Source organism: Oncorhynchus keta, chromosome 2 (genome assembly GCF_023373465.1).
Source record: "Oncorhynchus keta strain PuntledgeMale-10-30-2019 chromosome 2, Oket_V2, whole genome shotgun sequence".
Lineage (NCBI taxonomy): Eukaryota > Metazoa > Chordata > Actinopteri > Salmoniformes > Salmonidae > Oncorhynchus > Oncorhynchus keta.
This window is the reverse complement of record NC_068422.1, coordinates 45,009,262-45,034,672: the sequence shown is the minus strand read 5'-3', so window position 1 is coordinate 45,034,672 and position 25,411 is coordinate 45,009,262. Positions and strand designations below refer to the sequence as shown.

The window sequence follows — 25,411 nt, the reverse complement described above, 5'->3', positions numbered from 1 at the left end:
TCCTCAGACCCCTTGTGAGACCATATGCTGGTGCGGTTGGCCCTGGGTTCCTCCTAATGCAAGACAATGCTGGACCTCATGTGGCTGGAGTGTGTCAGCAGTTCCTTCAAGAGGAAGGCATTGATGCTATGGACTGGCCCGTCCGTTCCCCAGACCTGAATCCAATTGAGCACATCAGGGACATCATGTCTCGCTCCATCCACCAACGCCACTTTGCACCACAGACTGTCCAGGAGTTGGCGGATGCTTTAGTCCAGGTCTGGGAGGAGATCCCTCAGGAGACCATCCGCCACCTCATCAGGAGCATGCCCAGGCGTTGTAGGGAGGTCATACAGGCATGTGGAGGCCACACACACTACTGAGCCTCATTTTGACTTGTTTTAAGGACATTACATCAAAGTTGGATCAGCCTGTAGTGTGGTTTTCCACTTTAATTTTGAGTGTGACTCCAAATCCAGACCTCCATGGGTTGATAAATTTGATTTCCATTGATCATTTTTGTGTGATTTTGTTGTCAGCACATTCAACTATGTAAAGAAAAAGTATTTAATAAGAATATTTCATTCATTCAGATCTAGGATGTGTTATTTTAGTGTTCCCGTTATTTTTTTTGAGCAGTGTATTATTTAAGGGGCCATCTTGTCTTTGACCCAGAGAATAGTACAATGTTACGGTTCTCATTAGTTTATTATAGGCCTATTGAGGTACTTTTACTGCTAAAGTAAAAACACAATGTAGTGTAATAATTCTGGTAATATTTCTAAACTTTTTAATTGGGAAAAGTTTTATAACATGCCTATCTATTTGGTGATCATGTTACATTATGCACTAATTTGAGGAAATCCAATGTAAAGACCGAGGGCTATGGGTGTGGTACAGACAGGTGATGTATTTGGGCAGGGCAGACCAGCACAGCACGTGATCAATAGCAATAGCCATACGATATTGAGAACACGGCCATCTTTGCCCTCGACTTGCATTTTTCCTCCTGGAGAAACATTTGCTCAGCCCTGCAATATTTCCCGAGGTCACTGCAGCCACACAGACGCTTCGGGGAGGAGGGTGCGCGCACGCGCCCTGAATGAGGAAGACTGCATTAGTATAGTAAGCTAATTGAGTACAACATGTGACAGTCACTATTGCAATGCCGTTTCTGATGACACCGAGAAGTGTGTGCATAACCGATAACTACAACCGTGGCAAACAAACGATCGCATTCGCGTCAGCGCTATAAACCGAAGCTCTAAACATGACAGGAACGCAAACCGTTTGTTATGCATGAGGACTTGGAAAACGGCACATGATATTTTCTTTTAACGTGTATAGTATGTACGGACGAATTTATCAATCCATGGCCTGCGGGGTACAGAAGAAGAATCGCTAAGTATTTAGCTACATTGTAGCAGTAGGTTATGATGTCGGGGCTTGAAACAGCGCATGGGGTTTATGATCGATTTAACTTCAGAAAACCCACCTTGCGTGCTTTTCCCCTATCCATAGCCTAATAAGAAATGCTCAATTAAACCAGCTGCAACACTTGAGAGGCTTGCAGATTTGTGGTAAATATCGTATATCCTAAACAGTAGCATATTGACTTTAAGATGTCATTTAACAGCCCACCAACGTCGGATAGTTTTATGCCTATGCTTAAAATGCACGTATTTCTTAGCTGGGCACAAACCTCGGATGTCATGTAGCCTAGTAGACACATTTACCAAAATGCTACCAGGTTCTATTCAAATAACGGGAGAGACACTGTCGGGAGCTGAGATCAAGGATATATGTGACAGCCTGAAAGAGAACAGTGTGAGGCTTCTGTCAATTAGGGGATGTCAGCTTTCGGACCGAGACTTTGGACGGGTGTGTCGTGGTGTGGCGGAGTCCCACTCACTGGCGCAACTAAACATGAACCTCGGTGTGGTCTCCACCATCAACCGAACCAAGCATCTCGCAGATGCACTCAAGACAAACAGATCGATCCAGACCCTTTTGTAAGTAGCCTAGTAGATCACAATGAATAAGGTGTGTCCGTCTGACTGATTGATTGGTTGATGTTAGAGGTTGATATGGCTGCTGTAGTCTATTAACTAATTGTAATCAGTATGGGTGCCTCAATTTGTGATCCAGTAAAAGCTGTCCAGGGCATTAAATGGCGGACCTGACCCCAATTACCATGATTATACATGAACTCAAGTTGATGTCAATTTGATGCTTTATCCAGATTGAAAGGTGAATTAATTGGCTGGTCTTCATTGGAACTGTTGTATTGACTGATATTCTGCATTTCTCTCTCCTCCCAACTCTCCTATGCCACAGTCTCCATGGAAGCCCCCTCCTAGATGCAGGATTGGTCACCCTCAACACTGCATTGTCCACTCACCCTTCACTGGTGTCTCTGGACCTGGGGGACTGTATGCTGGGGGATGAGGCACTGCGGCTTATCTGTGCCATGCTGCCTCCGGATGGGGCCAAGTCAGGTACAGCCACTCCACACTGCTCTCACTGTTACTGGGCTGTCAGACTCTGAACCTGGCCTGCTGGGGGACAGTGGTTGGAAACAATAGGTTAGTGTAGAAGTCCTCTCTAAGTGCGTGTGTGGGTTAACACATTTTTTGATTATAGAAAATACAGTCCAGACAAATGTACAACTCATAAAGGTTTTATAGAACATTCATAAAGATGTTATTGGACACGACATAGATCTGTCACAATGATTTGTTGCCGTCCTTTATGTAGCATGACATTTGCTTATGAGTGATTTCTGAAGCATCTATATAGGCCTTATAAAGGATTTTATGAAGGCATTATGTGTTAAACGCTGTAGTGTTAACAATTAGACTCAAGTTACACGATAATGGAGTATAATACATATAATATATGGTTATATGCGGCTCTGCCTATAATCAGTTGATGGTCATTTGATGGTGATGGACAGCCTGTCCCACAGGGCTTAGAGAGCTGACTCTTAGTGCGAACCCCAGCATCACAACCAAGGGATGGGCCCGCCTGGCCATCGCTGTGGCCCACAGCTCCCAGCTCCGAGTCCTCAACTTGGACTACAACCCCCTGGGTAAGAACCAATCTCCAGGACACAAAACCAATTACTGTACTTTATATCGGTGAGTTTCTTACGATGGAATCAGCTTAAAAGGAATCAGATTCATATTGACGTAAAAAGATTTGCATCTCAGTTAACTTTGGATAATCAATATGAACTTCAAGCATTGGAAAAAAAAAAACTTTTGTGTCATTATGTGTTATGGGACTTTGTCAGAGGTGAAACACTCCTGAGATACCAAAGATGTCCATTTTATGGGCCAGTTGCCTCCTGCATTACCATTTTTTATTTGATTTATTCAGGTGCATCTCCATGACAACCCCCTGGCTGCTTGCACTACAGAGAAATAGGAAAGGAGGTCATTTTAGGAACATAGACTGTGTTTACAAAGGCAGCCCAATTCTGATTTGGTTGGTCAAAACAATATCAGAATTGGGCTGCCTGTGTGAACGCAGTCATGTTGTCCCCATTTTAAGTTTAGATTGAATTTTAGAGGGTACACTTGATACAGAATTATACATCTATGGTCATTTTGGAGCAAGTATACAGGGTAAAACGTTCAGATTTCATCCATCTGAAATATGGGTTGTCAATGACATTCTTAATTACTGGGGGGGTAGCCCCAACCAGGACTCAAATCTGAGTTTGGCTACTGCCAACCCAACACCTTAGCTGTTAAGCCATGAGATCTGAATCCCTCTACGATGTCGCTAGGTGTTGGGTTAAGGTGGTTACACTACCCCCTTTCTTCGGGAGAGCGTGTCCCTACTATTTTCTATACCGAGTACCTCACGGGAACCGCCTCACGGGCACCATTTGATATATTGTAATAAACAATGAACTGATCTTAAATACATCTAAAACCAAAAGCATAATGTATTTGGTGCAAAACATTCTCTTAGAGCTAAACATCAACTGGAATTGTGCACAAAGGATGTGACCATTGAACCCTTTGAAGAAGCGTAACTAGGAGTAACATAGGATGGTCAGTATCATGGTCAAGTCATATTGATGACGATGGGGAGAGGTTCTGTATGTGTTGATGTCTTGCAGTAGCTAGCTCGCTAAATCGTCCCTTTCCTTAGCCATGGATGGAAATGGGGATTTGGACTTTGTTGCCCATGCGAGGAAGTTTGGCTAGCACGCACTGTAGCTCGGCAGCCTTGGACAACACAAACTGAAAGTGTACTGTATGACAGAGCCATAGACCGTTTTGCCAACATGAAAGAGAGCATTCAACTAGACTACAAGTAGGTGTCAACGACTTTTGTTATACTTGCGCATGCACACACAGACGGAAATCATTAGCATGGACAGCCACATGATATTTAGCAACATTTATTGGACAAAATAGTATTTGGCAGGGGCGCAACTTTCACTAGGACGGGAGGGACGACGACATGTCCCCCCCCAAAATTATGAAATTACATTTTTGTCCCTCCCAGTTTTATAATTGACATGTAATACAAAACGAGGCAATGGTGTGCTATAGGACCATGTGAAGGCCTCCGAACGGTCGGTTCGGCTGTTTGGAGTGTTTATCCAACTAGAATAAAAGAGAAAAAAAAAGTTCCCATCCACTTCTAAAACCAAAGTTGCGCCCCTGTTTTTTTGGTATCTTTACGTTTGTTTTCAGTGTATTAATTAAACATTTATAACCTTGTTGATTTGATGTTTAAATGGTGCTGGAATTAGCGGAGGCAGATATCCTGTTGTCTTTGTGCTGACTTGCGGTAACTCTGTGGTTCTAAATCAGGGGTTGATTAGTAAACTGTCAAACATTAACATGCTTAACAATGCTGCAAGGTGATATAACTGTTTGTTACATTAAATATTTTCTATTTTGTGGACTTCACCGGACAGATGTTTCTCTCCGGTTTTGTCACTGTTTTCTTTTTGTTGTCACTGCCTTATTGTACATCACGGTGGTGTATGAACGAATAGGTTATAGAGCAAACAACACAATTATTACAACAAAGGTTGTAAAATAGCTTTTTTACCCAGTGATTTTACCCGCGCACCACTTATGCTGGTAATATGGTCATGTGCAGCAAAGAAAGACCTAGCAAAGCTTCAGCAGGCTCAAAACAAAGCAGCACGCCTTGCCCTTAACTACACACACACACACACACACACACACAACTAACATCGACAACATGCATGATAGTCTTTCTTGGTTTAGGAGAAATGTACTCTTTAACTTCTTATGGCTGGGGGCAGTATTGAGTAGCTTGGATGAATAAGGTGCCCAGAGTAAACTGCCTGCTACTCAGTCCCAGTTGCTAATATATGCTTATTGTTTGGATTGAAAACACTCTGAAGTGTCTTAAACAGTTTGAATGATGTCTGTGAGTATAACAGAACTCATATGGCAGGCAAAAACCAGAGAGAAAATCCAACCAGGAAGTGGGAAATCTGAGTTTTGTCATTTTTCAACTCATTCCCTATTGAAGATGCAGTGGGATATTGGTGATGTTGCACTTCCTAAAGCTTCCATTAGATGTCAACAGTCTTTAGAACCTGGTTTGATTTTTCTACTGTGAAGTGGGGTTGAATGAGAGGGAATGAGTCAGGTCTGGCAGAATGCCTTTTGCTCGTGACGCTTGTTCACGTGAGAGCGAGCTCTGTTCCATCGCAATTCTACAGACAAAGGAATTCTCCTGTTGGAACATTATTGAAGATCTATGTTTTAAACATCCTAAAGATTGATTCTATACATCGTTTGACATGTTTCTACGGACTGTAACGGAACTCTTTGACATTTCGTCTGCTCCTAGTGAACGCGCTTTCGTGAGTTTGTTTTTGTTTACAAAATGTGCAAACAAAAGTAGCTATTTGGACATAAATGGACATTATCGAACAAAACAAACATTTATTGTGGAACTGGGATTCCTAGGAGTGCATTCTGATGAAGATCATCAAAGGTAAGTGAATATTTCTAATGTTATTTTTGACTTCTGTTGACTGCACAATATAGCGGATATCTTTTGGTTTGTTTGGTCTCATGGTTTGCTTTTTCCGTAAAGCTTTTTTGAAATCTGACACAGCAGTTGTATTAAGGAGAAGTGTATCTAAAGTTCCACGTATCACACTTGTATTTTCATCAACATTTATAATGAGTATTTATGTAAATTGATGTGGCTCTCTGCAAAATCACCAGATGTTTTTGGAACTACTGAACATAACGCGCCAATGTATACTGAGATGTTGTGATATAAATATGAACTTTATCGAACAAAACATACATGTATTGTGTAACATGAAGTCATATGATGAAGATCGTCAAAGGTTAGTGATTCATTTTATCTTTATTTGTGCTTTTTGTGACTCCTCTCTTTGGCTGGAAAAATGCCTGTGTTTTTCTGTGACTTGGCTCTGACCTAACATAATCGTTTGTGGTGCTTTCGACGTAAAGCCTATTTGAAATCTGACACTGTGGTGGGATTAACAAGAAGTGTATCTTTAAAATGGTGTGAAATACTTGTATGTCTGAGGAATTTTAATTATGAGATTTCTGTTGTTTTGAATTTGGCGCCCTGCACTTTCACTGGCTGTTGTCATATCAATCCCGTTAGCGGGATCTCAGCCGCCCTAAGAAGTTTTAAGAAACATTTTGTGTTGAAAATGCCTAACCACTTGTATAATCTATTTGCATACACTTCAAACAGATTTACATACCCCACCAGACATGCCACTCTGGGGTTATTTTACGGTACCCAAACCAAAAACATATTTAATGTGTCACTCAGTTATGTATAGAGCCATGTCATCCTGGAATGGTCTGCCACCAGAGTGTACTCAGGCAAAAAGCAAGCTTAAAATATCTCATTTAACTGAACTGTATATAACTGTGTGTGTATATATATATATATATATATATATATATATATATATATATATATATATTTGTCAATGCCACTCCGACATTGCTCGTCCTAATATTTACAGTACCAGTCAAAAGTTTGGACACACCTGCTCATTCAAGGGCTTTTCTTTATTTTGACTATTTTCTACATTGTAGAATAATACTGAAAACAAACTATTAAATAACACATATGGAATCATGTAGTAACCAAAAAAGTGTAAAAACAAATCAAAATATATTTCACATTTGAGATTCTTCATAGTAGTAACCCTTTGCCTTGATGACCGCTTTGCACACTCTTGGCATTCTCTCAACCAGCTTCATGATGTAGTCACCTGGAATACATTTACATTTAAAAGGTGAGCCTTGTTAAAAGTTCATTAGTGTAATTTCTTTCCTCCTTAATGCGTTTGAGCCAATGTTTTTATTTAGAATGAAATGTAATATCTTATGTTCTTGTCTATTTCTGTACTTGATCATGTATTTTTATGTGGACCCCAGGAAGATTAGCTGATGCATGTGCATGGGTATCCTAATAAACTAATCGAAACCATCCCACTTCTGACACCAATGTACGGAATACGGGATTCGAACCCGGCTCTAGCTACTGTCAACCCAACACTTTAGCCATTACGCCAAGATATCCAAACTCCTTCATGAGGTCGCTAGGTGTTGAGTTATGGTTGCTACAATAGGTATCATGTTGAAATGACGTGCATATGCCTGGTGAAGGTGAAAGCCGAAACATAGTGTATACTTTATCAGCTTCATCCTTTAGGAATAAATTAACTGATTATGCAATTAGAGCGTCTGCTAAATGACTTAAATGTAAATGTAATGTAATCTGTCGTTCGGGGTCAATGACAACAAACGCATCAATCAGCTTTCTGCAATGCTCAATTGACAGACTCACCTTCTGAACTCACTCATGTTTTGGTTGTGTTGGGGTTCCAGGGGACCAGATTGCAGGTATGCTAGCAGTGGCTGTGGCGTCCAGCAGAACTCTGGAGGTGTTGGATCTGGAGGGAACAGGACTCTCAAATCAGTCAGCACAGGTCTGTAACATCATCAACATCACCACCACCAGAGCAACGTCATCAGCACCACAGAGTGTGAAAAACATTTTACAAAGACAGTGAGAAGACATCTGATGTAGTTTCATTATGAGTTAAAACTCATTCTATAGGGGGAGGTATACTCTTCTTTTTTTCCCTCACTATAAATGTTATACGTATAAATGTTTACGTTCCTCATTACCTAATTAATGTTCAATGGCGCCAATTTCCAGCAATACTCATGCTAATCATCAGTTAAAAGATATCGTTTTTGATGGACTTTCATTTATTTTCAGAAATGTTAAGCAGTTAGCTTTTTACCTACCCTCTTATAATCCCTTTAAAAAATGACCTTTAATGTGAACATTTACATTTTGCCATCCCACTTATTTTGTAGATTTAACTGTGAGTTACATCCACTAATTGAGGCCGCTGCATATTAAATCACCCAATTGAACAGTCGTCATAGCAGAGACCTCTTCTTATGTTGGTCTAATTTTGAAGTCAGTCCACTTTCTACGGAGATTAAGCTCATTGGATGAGAAAGCCAGAGGTCCCTCCCCTCCAACCTGCACCTCCAATGGGTTTTGAGAAGGAGGCGAGGAGAGAGGACGTGAGGAGTATGCAATCAAGATTTGCCCCATGTTTCCCTCTCACATTCTCACTGTTATTGACCCATGACCCTGAATCTCATTTGCAGTGAAGGTGTGCTTACTCCCAGCTGTGGGAAGATGCTCTTCTCCCACAAAGCCCTTCACCAGCTGTGGCCTATTGAAAAGTGCTCAAGGCTTATGTACGTTATCCATTTCACAACGTTTAATTGGCTTTCTACCTAGTCCCTCTCCAGTTTAAAGCTAGCTGATTTATAAAGAGACTGGCTTTACATGTAAATCCACACTCAGAAAAAAACATTTGTACACAGCTTTTTAGACCGATTCTGTGTATCCGAGCAAATAAATACATATACGTATTGACATTGAAGCAGTGACGGGCAGGCAGGGTAGTGAGGTAGGGTAGTGAGGTCGGGCAGGCAGGGTAGTGAGGTCGGGCAGGCAGGGTAGTGAGGTCGGGCAGGCAGGGTAGTGAGGTCGGGCAGGCAGGGTAGTGAGGTCGGGCAGGCAGGGTAGTGAGGACGGGCAGGCAGGGTAGTGAGGTCGGGCAGGCAGGGTAGTGGGGGCGGGCAGGCAGGGTAGTGAGGTCGGGCAGGCAGGGTAGTGAGGTCGGGCAGGCAGGGTAGTGAGGTCGGGCAGGCAGGGTAGTGAGGACGGGCAGGCAGGGTAGTGAGGACGGGCAGGCAGGGTAGTGAGGTCGGGCAGGCAGGGTAGTGAGGTCGGGCAGGCAGGGTAGTGAGGACGGGCAGGCAGGGTAGTGAGGTCGGGCAGGCAGGGTAGTGAGGTCGGGCAGGCAGGGTAGTGAGGTCGGGCAGGCAGTGCTTACTCTGTGATCATATAATCAAAAAAAGCAGTTTTGTTTAACGAGGCAAGTCAGTTAAGAACAAATTCTTATTTTCAACGAGGGCCTAGGAACTGCCTTGTTCAGGGGCAGAACGACAGATATCTTATCACAGCTCGGGGATTCGATCTTGCAACCTTTCTTTCTAACGCTCTAACCACTAGGCTACCTACCACCCAATGAAAAGCCAAATGGAAAAATACAAAAATATGATCATTCTTTTTTTTGTTATCTCATGATTTTTTTTCAATGATTCTGGTGGTTTTTATGCTCAAAATCTCAGGAAAGGCACCAGGGTATTCATGCCTTCCTTTCCAGCCATTCAAATGGTTTGACCCACAGCCGTTCCTGACTCCAGTCACCGTTAATGGATAGGGTCAGCACACTGCTTTACCTAGCTTGAAGTAGCTTAACACTTCGAACACACCGACAGCGTTATGACATTTTGGTACACCAGAATTGCGTTCATTTCCAATGAAACACTGTGTTTGCCTTGCAGCGTTGCAGAGACAGTTGCAGTGTCTTCAGTGTGGTCCAGCTGCATACTATTTTGTGTAATGACACTGTCAGTGTGTTCGAAGCACAATTTGTTGCATTGAGACGATTTGATATTTTGCGCATGCGTATTGCCTTAACATGTTGTGTGGGTATCGCCTAATGCATTGATCCAGGTGAACCAGGTGTGTACACTCAAGACAACAGAAACCTACCCACATCCTGGTTAACTCTCTCCACCTGCCCATTACTTTCGGGGTGAGACCCCCAGACGTTCCATGAATGCCCTCCAGACCCCTGATGTGAACTGGGAACCCCGATCAGACACTGTATCCTCAGGCACCCCGTAGTGCCGGAAGACGTGTGTAAACAGGGCTTCTGCAGTCTGTAGGGCCGTAGGGAGACCGGGCAAAGGAATGAGATGGCAGGACTTAGAAAAACGATCCCCAACAACCAGAATCGTGGTGTTTCCTTGTGACGGAGGGAGGGATCTGACACCAGATCGGTGTGACCACGGCCGTTGTGGAACGGGTAGGGGTTGTAATTTCCCCTCTGGACAGGTGTCTGGGTGCCTTGCACTGGGTGCACACCGAGCAGGAGGAAACATACACCCTCACGTCCTTCGCTAAAGTGGGCCACCAGTACTTCCCGCTAAGACAGCGCACTGTCCGACCGATGCCAGGATGACCAGAGGAAGGTGACGTATGAACCCAACGGATCAATTGATCACGAACATCAGACAGAACTGACTCGCGTCCAACTGGACACTGGGTGGGAGTGGGCTCCGCACGTAACGCCCGCTCGATGTCCGCGTCAACCTCCCATACCACTGGTGCCACCAGGAAAGAAGCCGGAAGTATGGGAGTGGGATCCGTGGACCGCTCCTCTGTGTCATACATCCGAGACAGTGCGTCTGCCTTAGCGTTCTGGGAACCTGGTCTGTAGGATAGAGTGAACACAAAATGGGTAAAAAACATGGCCCACCTTGCCTGGCGAGGATTCATTCTCCTCGCCGCCCGGATGTACTCCAGATTGCGGTGATCAGTCCAAATGAGAAAAGGGTGTTTATCCCCCTCAAGCCAATGCCTCCATGCTTTCAGAGCCCCGACAACAGCCAACAGCTCCCGGTCCCCCACATCAGTTACGCTCCGCCGGGCTGAGCTTCTTCGAAAAGAACGCACAGGGGTGGAGTTTGTGGCGTACCCGAGCGCTGAGACAGCACAGCTCCTATCCCAGCCTCGGACGCGTCCACCTCTACTATGAACGCAAAGGAGGGATCAGGATGAGCCAACACCGAAGCCGAGGTAAACAGAGACTTCAGGTGACCAAAAGCCCCATCCGCCCCAGCTGACCACTGCAATCGCACCGGTCCCCCCTTCAGCAAAGAGGTAATGGGATCCGCTACCTGACCAAAGCCCCGGATAAACCTCCGGTAGTAGTTGGCAAACCCTAAGAACCGCTGCATGAAACATGTCTACTGTTTTGCAGCCTTGTCTGGCAGCAAAACAGTACATTGCCTCATTTACTGCCTTTAATTTTAAAGAACAAAGCTGATATGGCTATCTTGCTTAAACAAATATGATTTCTACTGACAATTGATATGTACAAACTATGGCACAAGCATTGGCTGCACTCACAATAACATCTGCTAACCATGTGGATGTGACCAATAAAATTGGATTTGATATGTCATAAAGGGACGACTAGCAGATAAGAGGCAATCCGTCATTTTCAATTAAGACAATGAGTGAGCTCGGACGGACGTAGTCAATGTAACTATTTGTTCAGCCCTTTTGAAATGTACAGCAGCAGAATTCATAACATGGGCCATTCTTACAGTATTCTTCCTTTTCACCAAGTCAAAACAGTAGGATAAATAAAGGGGGCATATAAGCAGACAATGAAAGCTCTTACAATATTCAATGTTTAAAACAGGCTATAAGTTACATGTGCACCACCGCTAAGTTAGGGTCCCTTTCCCCCTCATATTATTAGGGTGAGGCACATGGGCCAGTAACAGCTTACTACACAACATACACTTAGTATTACTTTCTTAGCTACAGTTTACATATCTCCCTGGCATATTACACCATTATGCAGCAGCATACAATACATTTTTGGACTCAATTTGTTATGCTGTGCTCATTTGTTGTACGGCGGTCCTTCATGGGCTAATTTTGTCATCGAAGTCTGGCATTCTCTGGATTTTTGGTGCTTTCAAGACAACTGGGAACTGAAAAAAAAACAAGGTTGAATCATGGCGTCAGTGATCTTCATGTCGGAGCTCGAGAAAGAGGCCCGAGTTCCCGACTTGGAATTCCGAGTTAGATGACTGTTCAAAATATATTTTCCCAGTCGGAGCTCGAGTTTCCAGTTGTCTTGAATGGCTGAGATTTCACATTTCCTTAGTTTCCAGTTGTTTTGAACACGGTAGAAGTTATGCTGGATTGACAGCATGGCCAATGTATTCAACCTTTTCTGTCACATGGTGTTGAATGTTTGTCCTTTTAAGAGACCCTTAAACCAATACTTTTTAAAACACCCACTCCACCCACAATCACTAGGATTGCTTTACAATGCTTGCAGTTAGCCACTGATTCCTTCCAAACCACTCATTGTTGAATTTTCTATTTCCAACTTTTGTAATGTTCTTGTCCAATGGCCGATGAGCACCAATACGTTTTATCTATAATTTCTCTTCATATGACAAAGATTGAAAATGATTTGCCAGTAGATTGTCGACTTGATTCATGACGACTTCTAGCTTGTCCAATCAAAGCTCATGTAGATATGAAATTACGCCAAATCACGTTATCTGTGGCCAATGACCTTGAACCTTCTTGGATGGCCACTTCTAATGTCACTCAATGGTAGCACCCAAGGGTCTTGATTTTTATTTTTTTTACCTCTACCCGTAGATTTTACGGTGCAGTAGTCTCATTACCAACCCCTACGCTCCGTATTTTCGGCTGGCTGCCCCACCTCTACAGAAAGCACTAGCTAGGCTGAAACACCTGCATTTTTGGAGCTGCCTTACAATTTCGACATTGTTTGTAAACTGATATGTGACATGTATTAATGCCAAAGTAACATGCACCTACCCTGCATGACGTGTCGCCACTGGCCACCAATCAGTTGTAACTGTGGATGCTACATTGATGTACTATATGGCTGAGTTGAGCAGTGTGTCATTTTGTCAGATGATTTTCAATATGCTGTCATCGCTTGTTTATTTTGGCTACATTGGCATTTACATTTGGTTCAAATTGTTTGTCAATTTTGGGTTAATAACCTATGCCACTGGTTGTTGGAGCTCCGTTGTATGGTGAACATGGGATTCATCAAGGTTTATTTGTGAGTAAATCTAGCTTTGTTAATAGCCAGTGCTTATCTCGCCACCGACCCACTTCACTGGATTGAAGTGACTTGTTACGTGCTGAAGTAATTCAAGAAAAACAAACCACTTAAATGGAAGTTCATAACCTGGAATATCATTCCCCACTGGCAAGCAGAACTGCCTACACCTACAAACCCATCAGGTTTTCTTATCAACCCCTATCAACCCCTTATCAAGCCGGTCTGTGCTTCATGACAGAATCTCCCTCCCCTGTACCTTCAGGTCTTCCTCGAAATGGTGGAGAACTACCCCACCTGTCTGCGCATGCTGGTCCTGGCTGAGAACGCCATCAGCCCCGAGCTGCAGCAGCAGATTTCCGACCTGCTCTCCGAGGGAGAGGAGGACGATGACAAGGAGGGCGAGGCACGAGGCAGCGCTGCCATCCCCACCAGGGAGAAAACGGCTTGGATCCCCCACAGCAGTAAGGGCTGACCTGGCCAACCAAAATGCTCTCCTTCCCTGTCCCATCTTAGTCATATTCTAGACAGGACAGTTCCACTGTGGCACTCTATTCTGGAGTCTTGCAGGTTTATAAAGAAATAATTTAGTATAATAAGCGTCTGTAAACCTAAAACATCGGTGTAGGTGATGACCTCAAAATTATGACTCAATCAATCTGTAGAATTGGGGGGGCAACCTAACCTAACCCAATCCATTTGCTTAAGAATGAGGCGTGGTCAGATCTGTGTGTGCTTTGGCCAACTTGCTCATTGTCATCCCTTACAAGGACAAAGGAGTTGGCTAAAGCACGAACAGAGCTAGCAACCAGGCTAGTTGTAGAAGTCCTAAACTCGTTTCCGTTGTCTCTGCCCTTTGCAGACTCCCACCCCCAGATGGTCCTGCTGACGTCAGGTCTAGGTGAGAGCCTACTGGCTGAGACTGAGATGTGATTCCACAGCCTTCCTACCTGCTTTTTTTAAACCTCTTTCTTTCTGCTAGTATGTACGCAATAGAGTTGCAGCATCACCTGGTAGTGTGCAATCAATCACACTTTTTGCATGACCTGTAGCAACAGAATACGTTTTGGAGCAGGCACAAAATCCTTAACACACACACACACACACCAAGTGTCTTATAGGGAATTATTTATTTTAATTATGCACAGTCTATTTACAGTTCCTATTTAAAGGTTTATGTAAGCAATGAAAGTCTGTTGATAGATCGACTAGATAGGATTGTTGTGATGGTCTGATGTGATGTCAGAATAAATCTGTTTACATCTTCTTAAAGACATTTGGATTCTTAAGTTATTTCCTGATTGGAATAGCCTACTTACGAATGCAATTAACACCTTGGCATGACAATTCCTGTATAGCACTGAACCGTAGCTCACTGAAAACTGTTTTTCCTTTGACCTAAATGACCTTTTCGCTATACTAATGCCTCATATGAACACGATTTTGATATGGAATAGCCACAGGATGTTTCTGGGATCAGCACTTAAACGTCACATACAGAACATGGGCATTGAATGTAACGAGCATGAGAGCTTATATTGTAAATCAGCAAAAATCACACCATGACAATGCAGCAGTGTTATCATTCCTCGCCCCATATAATACATTGACCCCATCCTCATCATCCGCACAGCCAAAGTGGTGCTTACTCGGACAGCCATTATCCTCATCAAATCCCCTTGTTTGAGCCTCTTGTGCCTACATGCATTTCTAGCCTGGCCCATATCGTTATGATATTCGAGGTTTCTTGCAAACCTTCACATCAATACATCTTACTGTCTCTCTCCAGTGTGTTTGGTGACGTTATGACATTCTATAGGAGACTATCACTGATATATTAACGCATCGGTTTTCTTTGTTTTGGACGGAGGGTACAACACGTCAAGGTTAAGGCATGAAGGCTTCGAAGATACAGAATCTCTGCATGAAAGAGAAATAGAGTGCGGGACTTAGAGGCCATTCATTTCGATGCACGTTGCAGAACAGCACATTCTCATGTAAGCGTAAATCCATCACTCTACACAACTCCCATTCAGTTTGGTTGGTAATCAATTCCCAAGGACTTATCTATCATTGATCTACCGAGTAATCCAGTGAGGCAGGTTTCTGATGTTGGGTAGCATAAATACAAAGCATTCCATTCCCGTAGGACAGCTAAATAATGAGTGGAAACAGATATCCATAATTAATGGACATCTCGGATCAATTTCCCAAGTTGCTAAGTGATCAGGACAAACAGACTGTTTTCCAGTGTATCACTATACGCAAACCCTCGCTGGACATGTGCTCAGAGGGCCCAACACCTGGTGGCATGATAAAATTGGCATCAAGGGCACAGCCATTAGTTTCAATGTGATGGACTGACGGCAGCTGTAAGTAGGCTACTTACAAACGTATTGTTCATGAGCAGATTGTTGACCTTCTTGCAGTCAACATCATTGGATGCCACACAAAGAGATTCCTATAGAGAGGACAGAATGCTCACAGGGAGGCAGGCTGTTTCACTGCTGGACCATGCCAAACATGAAAGCTGCAATACTGGCAAAGACAAGATTGTCTGCTATGCAATCAGATGCCTCTGAGGTGAAGAATCTCCTGTCTAATACAAGCATTTAATTAGATTAGGGTTCCTTTTTCATCGCTGTCCCCTTTCTCAGACAATGAAAGCACAATTTCAGCCATGGAAATTGAATTTGAGCTGAAACCAGATCGTATTCTTTTGATGCAGCTCTAATCACCTAGGTTTTACCATTCGGTGAGAACCTTTGTCTACCAATGTAAATCATTCACACACATCACAAGAGGGTTAGTCTTTTGGTTTTTGTTAGTATTCTTTTCAGTTAATCATTGGAGGGGAAACCTCAACCTCCAACTGGACTAACATTTTGAAAGTGTTCCTCAATGAGTTATCAGTAGGGGGCACCCCTGGATAAGAGTTCTAATCTTACAAGGGAAAAGTGGCACATATCGTTGAAAGTCAATGTTGACGTAACATTGCTTAAATTAACATCCCATGGCTACATAACCAGACCACAAAAGTAAAGTTTAAAATATTTTATTTGTTTTAAAATATACATCAGTTTACAAATTCAGAAAATAAAATTAGTACAGGTTTAACAGTCTTGTGTATAATATTGTCTTTGAAGTAATTTTTTTAACAGGGAGAACATTTTTAGCCCGCTTACATACGAAAGAAAGGAAATCTAAGAACAGACACTGCAGCGGGAGTGTGAATATGCAACCAAAGAAAAACACAACGGAGCCCACTTCTCAGTATGAGAGAATAATCAGATTGCCACTTAACTCCATGCAAGACAGGTAGACATGGTTTGTGTGAATGAACCCAGTAACAGAACTGGATTCACTGTTGGGTGGGTCTGGACTTGAGACCTTACAACAGTCTCCTCGCAATGGCGTCCATCAGGTACCACAGACTGCAGTGTCCCCTAGAATCAAAAAAGTTATAGGTATCCCAGTATTTATCCCCATTAAACACAATTTTATATACTTAATAATTCACCTGCAGACAAATAAAATAAAGTGCTGAATTAGGCATGTAACAGGGCTGCCCAACTCTCTTCCTGGAGATCTACTGTCCTGTGGGTTCAGTCCAACCCTCTTCCTGGAGACCTACTGTCCTGTGTGTTCAGTCCAACCCTAATTTAACACACCTGATTCTACTAATTAGCTGCTCAACCAGACCTTAACTAGCTGAATCAGAACCGCTAAATTAGGGTTGGACTGAACTTACAGGACAGTAAGATCTCCGGGAAGAGGGTTTGGGGCAGCCCTGGCCTATAACATGCATTTCATTCATATCAATGGGAGAATTCAACGACTCAACACCATAAATGTAGACATGAATAAGATGTAAATAACAAACAACAATGGAGGCATATATTGACGTGAGAAGACCGTGACAGCATCTTTATTAGTATTCCTGAACCATGTAATTGCAATGACAACGGCCTCGTGCAGGGACTGGCTTTGTCATCAAGCTCAGATTGTATGATTACGCAGTCTGTGTGGGATATTACACAGTAAACCCTGTCTCTGTATTCATATGTAGAGCCAGGGTTTTCTAATTGTATAATGTAATACTTTACACTCCAGTTGTTCAAATATTCTTGCAGATCAATATTTCCAATAAACCCCTGGCGCTGTCTCAAAACTGTCACAATGGAGACAAGGCTCCTGTGAACCAACTGGCATGCTTTTTAAATCATGCTCAGACTAAAAGCTATATCGTGAAAATAACTGAGCGAGCTACCTGTTAAAAGGTCACCGTCACAGAGGGATTACCGTCATGACCAGTGTGTTTATTCCACCGCATCAGATAAAAGAAGTGACATTTCTCAGACTAAATTTTAAAAGCTCCACACGAGTGGAGCATCTCGGGGGAAGGCGACCTTGGATCAAAGAAGAGAGGCGTCAGCAGAGATGTGTTCAATTATATTCACGAAAGAGGAGTCATTAAAGTTGCAGGAGACCAGATATAAAGGCCTATTTATACTGCTTAGTACATTGGAGCCTGCGCATTTAATTCCCTCTTTTTCCATTTCAGTTTTTGTATTTGCACGAAACCGTGAAATATTAAAAACATAAATGTCCATGTTGAAGACCATGACAGACTACTCTACTCCTTTTTGAAGTATTAGAGACCTATTTCTGAGGGTAATAGAACATGAATAATTTAGTAAAGGGTTGTTACAACTCTTAATTATGGGCTATTAACACCATTTATAATGAAAAAGACAAATAAGCAGACTCCAAGCAAAAGAAAAGAGGTTTAAAAAGTGTGAGGGTGGAGTAACGTGAACCGTGTGGATTTGGGGGCCCGCAATCCAGGGTCCCGGTCCGTTACACTGAAGAAAATGGCGATGAATTATTCAGGGACCTGGAGTGCAGCAGAAAGCCTCCAGCGTGTTGGATATAGTATGTGGAGAGACTTTTATACCGGGATCTGGTGACTCATCTCGCTCTGGAGGGAACACAGTTACCTCGTATGACACCAGTGACTGGCGGCGGCACAGGACTTTACAGCACAATGTTCCTTGATATGTGGCTTTTACTTGTTGGTCTAAGAATAGAGGATTAAACAGGGGGGGGGGGACTAAAACCCACATCTATACATATACAGTGAGAAGGCAGGCTCAAGAGACATCAGGGATGAACATTTCTAGGTGGTGTCTGTGTTCCAGATCAGAATTAGGTGGGGGTTAGGGCATTTTTATAATGCGGCATGGACAGAGTTTACTGGCGCATCTTTTCTAACCTTGTGGAAACACAGTACTTGGCAAAAGCCCTCCGTCGTAATCATGAAGTGTTGTTGCATTTCTCATCTTTGATCATTTAATTTGTCTTCAAAATGTAAGTGCAGGCAATTCAGAAAGTATTCAGACCCCTTCACATTTTGTTATGTTATAGCCTTATTCTAAAATTGATTAAATAAAGTTTTCCCTCATCAATCTACACACAATACCCCATAATGACAAAGCGAAAAAAAGTATTTTGTTGAAATTGTTGCAAATAAAATAAACAGAAATGCCTTATTTACACAAGTATACAGAACCCTTTGCTATGCAACTTGAAATTGAGCTCCGGTGCATCCTGTTACCACTGATCATTCTTGAGATGTTGCTACAACTTGATTGGAAACTGTGGTAAATTCAATTGATTGGCATGATTTGGAAATGCATACAATTGTCTATATAAAGGTCCCACAGTTGACAATGCAGAGAGGATTGTGTCGAGGCACAGACCTGGGGAAGGGTACCAAAACATTCCTGCAGCATTGAAGGTCCCCAAGAACACAGTGGGCTCCATCATTCTTAAATTGAAGAAGTTTGGAACCACCAAGACTCTTCCTAGAGCTGGCCGCCCAGCCAAACTGAGCAATAGGGGGAGAAGGGCCTTGGTCAGGGAGGTGACCAAGAATCCGATGGTCACTGACAGAGCTCACCTGTGGAGATGAGAACTTTCCAGAAGGACAACCATCTCTGCAGCACGCCACCAATCGGGCCTTTATTGTAGAGTGGCCAGGCTGTGTGGATGTTTTTCAGCGGCAGTCAGGATCAATGGCGCAAAGTACAGAGAGATCCTTGATGAAAACCTGCTCCAGGGCAGACTGATGAAACCCAGATTGAACTCGTTGGCCTGAATGCCTAGTGTCACAGACCACAGACTGGGGCGAAGGTTCACCTTCCAACAGGACAATAAACCCTAAGCACACAGCCAAGACAACGCAGGAGTGGCTTCGGGACAAGTCTCTGAATGTCCTTGAGTGGCCCAGTCAGAATCCGGACTTGAACCTGATCGAACATCTCTGGAAAGACCTGAAAATAACTGTGCAGCGATGCTCCCCATCAAACCTGACAGAGCTTAAGAGAATCTGCAGAGAAGAATGAGAGAAACTCTCCAAATACAGGTTTGCCAAGCTTGTAGCGTCATACAAGGCTGTAATCACTGCCAAAGGTGCATCAACAAAGTACTGAGTAAAGGGTCTGAATACTTATGTAAGTGTGAGCTTAGTTAAAAAAATATATATATTTTTTTAAATGTGTTTTGTCTTTGAGGTATTGTGTGTGTAGATTTGATGAATGGAAAAAACTATTTAATGCAGTTTAGAAGAAGGATGTAACGTCACAAAATGCGGAAAAAGTGAAGGGGTCTGAATACTTTCAAAATGCACCGTATATGATATTACACAGTCTTCAGCCCACAAATACAAGCAGGTGGTTTAGAGTCTGACTCAGAGTTAAGAACACTGCATGAGGTGTGTGACTTCATACTGGATTACTGCCTTATACTGAAGGGCTTTCACTGTGAGCTGTCAATCTGGGATCAATAAATCCGGCTTCATAACCACGCAATCAAAAAGCCATTAGAAAGGCAAATACATGAATGAAAATGCAGACTTTTGCCTCAATCATCCTTATTATGTACTAAAGCTACAGTTGAAGTCGGAAGTTTACATACACCTTAGCCAAATACATTTAAACTCAGTTTCACAATTCCTGACATTTAATCCTAACAGAAAATTCCCTGTCTTAGGTCAGTTAGGATCACCACTTTATTTTAAGAATGTGAAATGTCAGAATAATAGTAGAGTGACTTATTTCATCACATTCCCAGTGGGTCAGAAATTTAAATACACACAAATAGTATTTGGTAGCATTGCCTTTAAATTGTTTAACTTGGGTCAAACGTTTTGGGTAGCCTTCCACAAGCTTCCCACAATAAGTTGGGTGAATTTTGGCCCATTCCTCCTGACAGAGCCGGTGAAACTGAGTCAAGTTTGTAGGCTATGATATACAGTGTATAGCCGGCTCGATGTAGGAGTGTATGCCCATCTCAATGTAGTCGGTGTATACTGTACACTACAGTCTGCCTATTGAACAGAAGAGGAAGTTAGTGTGGACAGAGGTCACTCAAGGAGGTTCTGCCCACACATTTTCTATAGGATTGAGGTCAGGGCTTTGTGATGGCCACTCCAATACCTTGACATTCTTGTCCTTGAGCCATTTTGCCACAACCTTGGAAGTATGCTTGGGGTCATTGTCCATTAGGAAGACCCATTTGCGACCAAGCTTCAACTTCCTGACTGATGTCTTGAGCTGTTGCTTCAATATATCCACATAATTTTCCTGCCTCATCATACCATCTATTTTGTGAAGTGCACCAGTCCCTCCTGCAGCAAAGCACCCACACAACATCATGCTGCCACCCCCATGCTTCACGGTTGGGATGGTGTTCTTCTGCTTGCAAGCATCCCCATTTTTCCTCCAAACATAATGATAAAGGACAGAGGACATTTCTCCAAAAAGTACAATCTTTGTCCCCATGTGCAGTTGCAAACCATAGTCTGGCTTTTTTATGGCGGTTTCAGAGCAGTGGCTTCTTCCTTGCTGAGCGGCCTTTCAGGTTATGTCGATATAGGACTCGTTTTACTGTGGATATAGATACTTTTGTACCGGTTTCCTCCAGCATCTTCACAAGGTCTTTTGCTGTTGTTCTGGGATTGAGTCGCTCTTCTCGCACCAAAGTACGTTCATCTCTAGGAGACAGAACGCGTCTCCTTCCTGAGCGGTATGACAGCTGGTGTTTATACTTGCGTACTATTGTTTGTACAGATGAACCTGGTACCTTCAGGCATTTGGAAATTTCTCCCAAGGTTGAACCAGACTTGGAGGTCTACAATGTTTCCCATGATGTCAAGCAAAGAGGCACTGAGTTTGAAGGTAGGCCTTGAAATACATTCACAGACACACCTCAAATTGACTCAAATGAGGTCAACTAGCCTATCAGAAGCTTCTAAAGCCATGACATCATTTTCTGGAATTTTCCAAGCTGTTTAAAGGCACAGTCAACTTAGTGTATGTAAACTTCTGACCCACTGGAATTGTGATACAGTGAATTATAAGTTAAATAATCCATCTAAACAATTGTTGGAAAAATTACTTGTGTCATGCACAAAGTGGATGTCCTAACCCACTTACCAAAACTATAGTTTGTTAACAAGAAATTTGTGGAGTGAGATTTAATGACTCCAATCTAAGTGTATGTAAACTTCCGACTTCAACTGTACATAGAGAATGTCTGATGCTTAACACATTTTATGGATTACAATTAAGACAAATTCAACATGGCTAAATACAGAACGGTAAGTCAATTGAATATACTGGACCAAATTAAAGTCCAAAAGGAACACACGCACACCATCAAAAATCAATCCATAAAATCAAAAATTATATCCATACAAAAGCATGTAGATGAAAATGGACCTATAGCGAAAATAAACGGCAAATACCGTAAAGCCATGATTACATTCCAGATTAGGTGTATTTAGAAAGGGCCAAAGATTAAAACAACTTTGCATTTTTTCAATTGATCTGAACTCTCTCCACCAGAATATCTAGGGGTGGGGACATCTGATAAGCACACTGATTAAATACTTAAAAGGTTGGCTGAACACAGAGGAAAACATATGAAATCATTATCCTCTTCACAGTTTACTAGTTACTAGCATAACATCCTCTGTGAACCCTCACAACGGAGACTGGGAAGTACACCAACAAAAATACTTTCCTGATCAGGAAATTGTCAACGGTAAAGAAATAGCAAAAATGTCAACCAGCCCTGTCATACCATGCAGACCTTTCGCCTTCGATTATTCCTTGTCACTTTGATATTCTGGAAACATACTATCGTTACTGAATACATTGCTAACAGAAGTGGTACACAATGAGAATTGAAGGCATCTTCAAGGAGAATTACCCCCCCCAGGGCCTAGTGAATATTTCTAAAACACATCCAAAAAAATACCTTGAAGGTTGTCGTGGTTCTTCTGAAAAACACCGTGTTCCATGCCATTTAGGTCTTCCTTTGTAAAACCCCATGTAATGTACCAGAGTTAACAATAGAACTATAGGCCTGTTTGTTTCTTGAAATGAAAATACAGATGACTAAATCCAATGACAGATCAATAACAGAACAAAAGTGAAAGAGTAGAAATACTTTGACTGTTCTCGACCATTAATGTCATAATATGTCCAGACCTCAGCCATAATATAGTTGCATAAAAATCTAAATGTCAAAATCAAAATTATTTGAATGAAGAAGCGATTTAAAGAAATAAAAAAAGTTAACAATTACGATAATAGAAAGACAAATCAATGAAAACTAATGTGTTATTGAGAAAATAAACTTTAGTGAGACCGACAATTTCAGGAATTCATTGAGGGTGACCTTCCTAGTTCTTGTGTAGTTGACCAATTACAGAGAAGAGAGCCTTTAAGAGTGGGTCCTCAACAGACTGCTGCACACTTCAGGTGCTTCAGAGGGGCATCAGAATAGATCTGTTCTGGGAATTGTGGGGTTAGAAACCCCCTCAGACAGAGAGGGATAGGCACTGAGAGTCTGTGTGGGGGTCCGTTCCACCATCCACTCACACCAGACAACAGCATGTGCTTGCAAGTGCTTGCCCTCTTCACCATTCGTCCATTCAGAGATGGAGGTAAAGTTCTCCTGTTATCAGATTCCTGCATGACATATCATTTCTCTAGGGGGGAGGGGGATCCAGGGTAAGAGAGAACCAACAAGGGAGAAGGCAACAACTCCCTCCATCCTGCATATCGCCGAGCATTTCAAGAGACGAGATGAAACGTTGCACCATCTGGGCTGTTCCATGAGAACACACACTGGCTGGATGTTTACACACAGGAAATGACACTGCATCTCCTGTTGTCGCCATTCTCCTCTCTGCAACAGTTTTGGAGTGTTGAGACAGAAAACTAACCTCATTCAGAAACCCCTGTAGGACCCTTTGTTCTGCTACTGGAGGAGATTGCAGGTCTACAGTGGGAAAGAACACCGCAAACTTTACCATTCAACCGGCAGCCAGGCATCGTACATATCTTTTAAAGAACAGTCAGCTCTTGAATGTGGTTACTAGAGAATGTGTGTATTTCCTGACTAAACTCATGAGAGACAGCAGCACGGACAAAGGAAGGACCAACACGAATCATCTCTCTTTTCTGGTAAGATAAAGAGTCCACAGACCATTGAAGAGTTAGTCTGTCAGATGACTGATGAAATGAGAGCAGTAAAGTCCCCTAGTCTCAGTCCAGCAGGTTACCATGCTCCTGTGCCCGGGTCAGGCTGTCTTTGCGGTGCAGGTGGTGGACTCCCATCCTCTTTGGGCTCTTCAGGGGTCGGCCGGGGGTGGAAGTGGAGGAGTTTGCGGGAAGGGGAGGGGTGTTCTTTGTGTAGTCCTCTAGCCCTGCCAGGACCCGGGGGACTTTGATTGGGAAGTCCTGTGGCAGGATGTCTCTCTCCTCTGCAGAGCTGCCTACAGACCCAGTCTCATCCACAAAATCATTCCTATTGGCCTCCGCCGGGCTGGTCTCCACAGTGATGGCCGTTGACACGGTGTCGCCACTGGTGTTGTCTCGGTCGTTGTCCAGTGGGTCCAGGGCCATCAGCAGCTGCTCGCTTTCCTCTGTGGAGAAGTCTGCTCCATAATGCCCCCTCCTGGTGCGGAGGTCAGCCATGCTGCTGGTGTCAGTGTCCAGGCTGGACTCTCGGCTTGCTGTCCAGCTGTGGGTGGAGGACCCCTCCTCCCCGTCCGAGTAGGCCCCCCGTACTGCCCCCCTGTCGGAACCCCCACCCACTGGCTTGCCGGTCCGGGTCCTCTCCAGGTCCTTGACCGTCTCGCTGCTGAAGGAGGTGCGGTTGACCAGGTTGCCCTCAGAGGATGGTGCCATCTTCTTCACAAACATGCGCTGCCAGTTGGCCAGCAGGTCCTCCTCGGAGCTACCTGAGCTGGCAAAGGCGCTGGGGGGCTGAGGGGGGCTGCTGAAGGGGCTGGACTGGTTGGAGAGAGGGTCTGCGGTGTCCAGCTGAGTAGGGGTGCGGCAGGGGTCACGCTGCCCCCCTCCCCCTGAGGAGGAGGACGTCCCAGATCGCCAGCCCCCGTCCGACACAGCGGGGCTGTTTGGCACGGTGCGCTGGCGCTCGTTCTCCTCGTCGTTCTGCACCAGGCTGAGGGAGATGGCCTGGCGTGTTGCGTAGGTGCAGTTGGGCAGGGGGCTGTTCTTGGGGATCTTCACCTTGTCGTCCGAGGAGAACTCTATCACCTTGCGGCCGGGATAGAGGGGGTGGGGCGGAGGGGGGGCTGGGTAGGGGTTGAGCTTCTCGAAGGCACCACCCTCTCTACCCTCCTCTCCTGATTGGCCGTCTGCTGACAGGCTGCTCTGGCTCCGACACATGCCGTTCTGCTGGAGGAGCTCCTGGGCCTGGCTGTTCTGGGCTGGGGCCCTGCTGCTGTGACCGGGACCCCCGTTCTCTCTACCCCTCCTCCTGCCTGGGGCCCAGTCATGTCCACATGCACAAACACGTCCTCTGCCTGGGGCCGGCCTGCACTGCTGCTGGACTGGGCAGAGTTGAGCACCAGAGGCTCAGGCTTCTCCAGGATGCGGGCAATGACTGAGGTGGGCACCACGTCGGCGGGCGTCAGGCTCATGGTGTCGGAGTCCTGGCCCTGGGCCCCCTGGGAACTCTTATCCGGCAGACTGGCCTTCATGTGCTTGTTCACCATGTCCTGCAGCTCATAGGGCAGCTGGAAGACAAGAG

The 25,411-nt window shown here is 43.9% G+C and overlaps 3 protein-coding genes across 4 annotated transcripts in view; 1 reads left to right on the top strand and 2 right to left on the bottom strand.

Annotated features, from left to right (window-relative positions):
• LOC118401088 (serine/threonine-protein phosphatase 2A 56 kDa regulatory subunit delta isoform-like) overlaps positions 1-25,411 on the bottom strand; it is a 633,889-nt gene that overhangs the window by 350,469 nt on the left and 258,009 nt on the right. The gene's annotated exons all lie outside the window — the stretch shown is intronic.
• Positions 883-14,551, top strand: LOC118401142 (leucine-rich repeat-containing protein 73-like). Of its 2 annotated transcripts, none has more exons than XM_035798418.1 (6): positions 883-1,991; positions 2,317-2,477; positions 2,936-3,070; positions 7,878-7,978; positions 13,545-13,743; positions 14,142-14,551. In XM_035798418.1, the coding sequence occupies exons 1-6, from the start codon at positions 1,687-1,689 to the stop codon at positions 14,210-14,212; spliced, it is 972 nt and encodes a 323-aa protein (XP_035654311.1). In that variant the 5' UTR covers positions 883-1,686; the 3' UTR covers positions 14,213-14,551. The 2 variants fall into 2 exon arrangements, with proteins under 2 accessions (XP_035654311.1, XP_035654315.1); XM_035798422.2 differs by having other exon boundaries at positions 886-1,991; positions 2,948-3,070.
• LOC118401128 (tight junction-associated protein 1-like) overlaps positions 16,319-25,411 on the bottom strand; it is a 130,467-nt gene continuing 121,374 nt past the window's right edge. The window contains 2 exon segments of the mRNA XM_035798397.2: positions 16,319-25,133; positions 25,136-25,397. Coding sequence (XP_035654290.2) covers positions 23,899-25,133; positions 25,136-25,397 — 1,497 coding nt within the window. The 3' untranslated portion in view covers positions 16,319-23,898.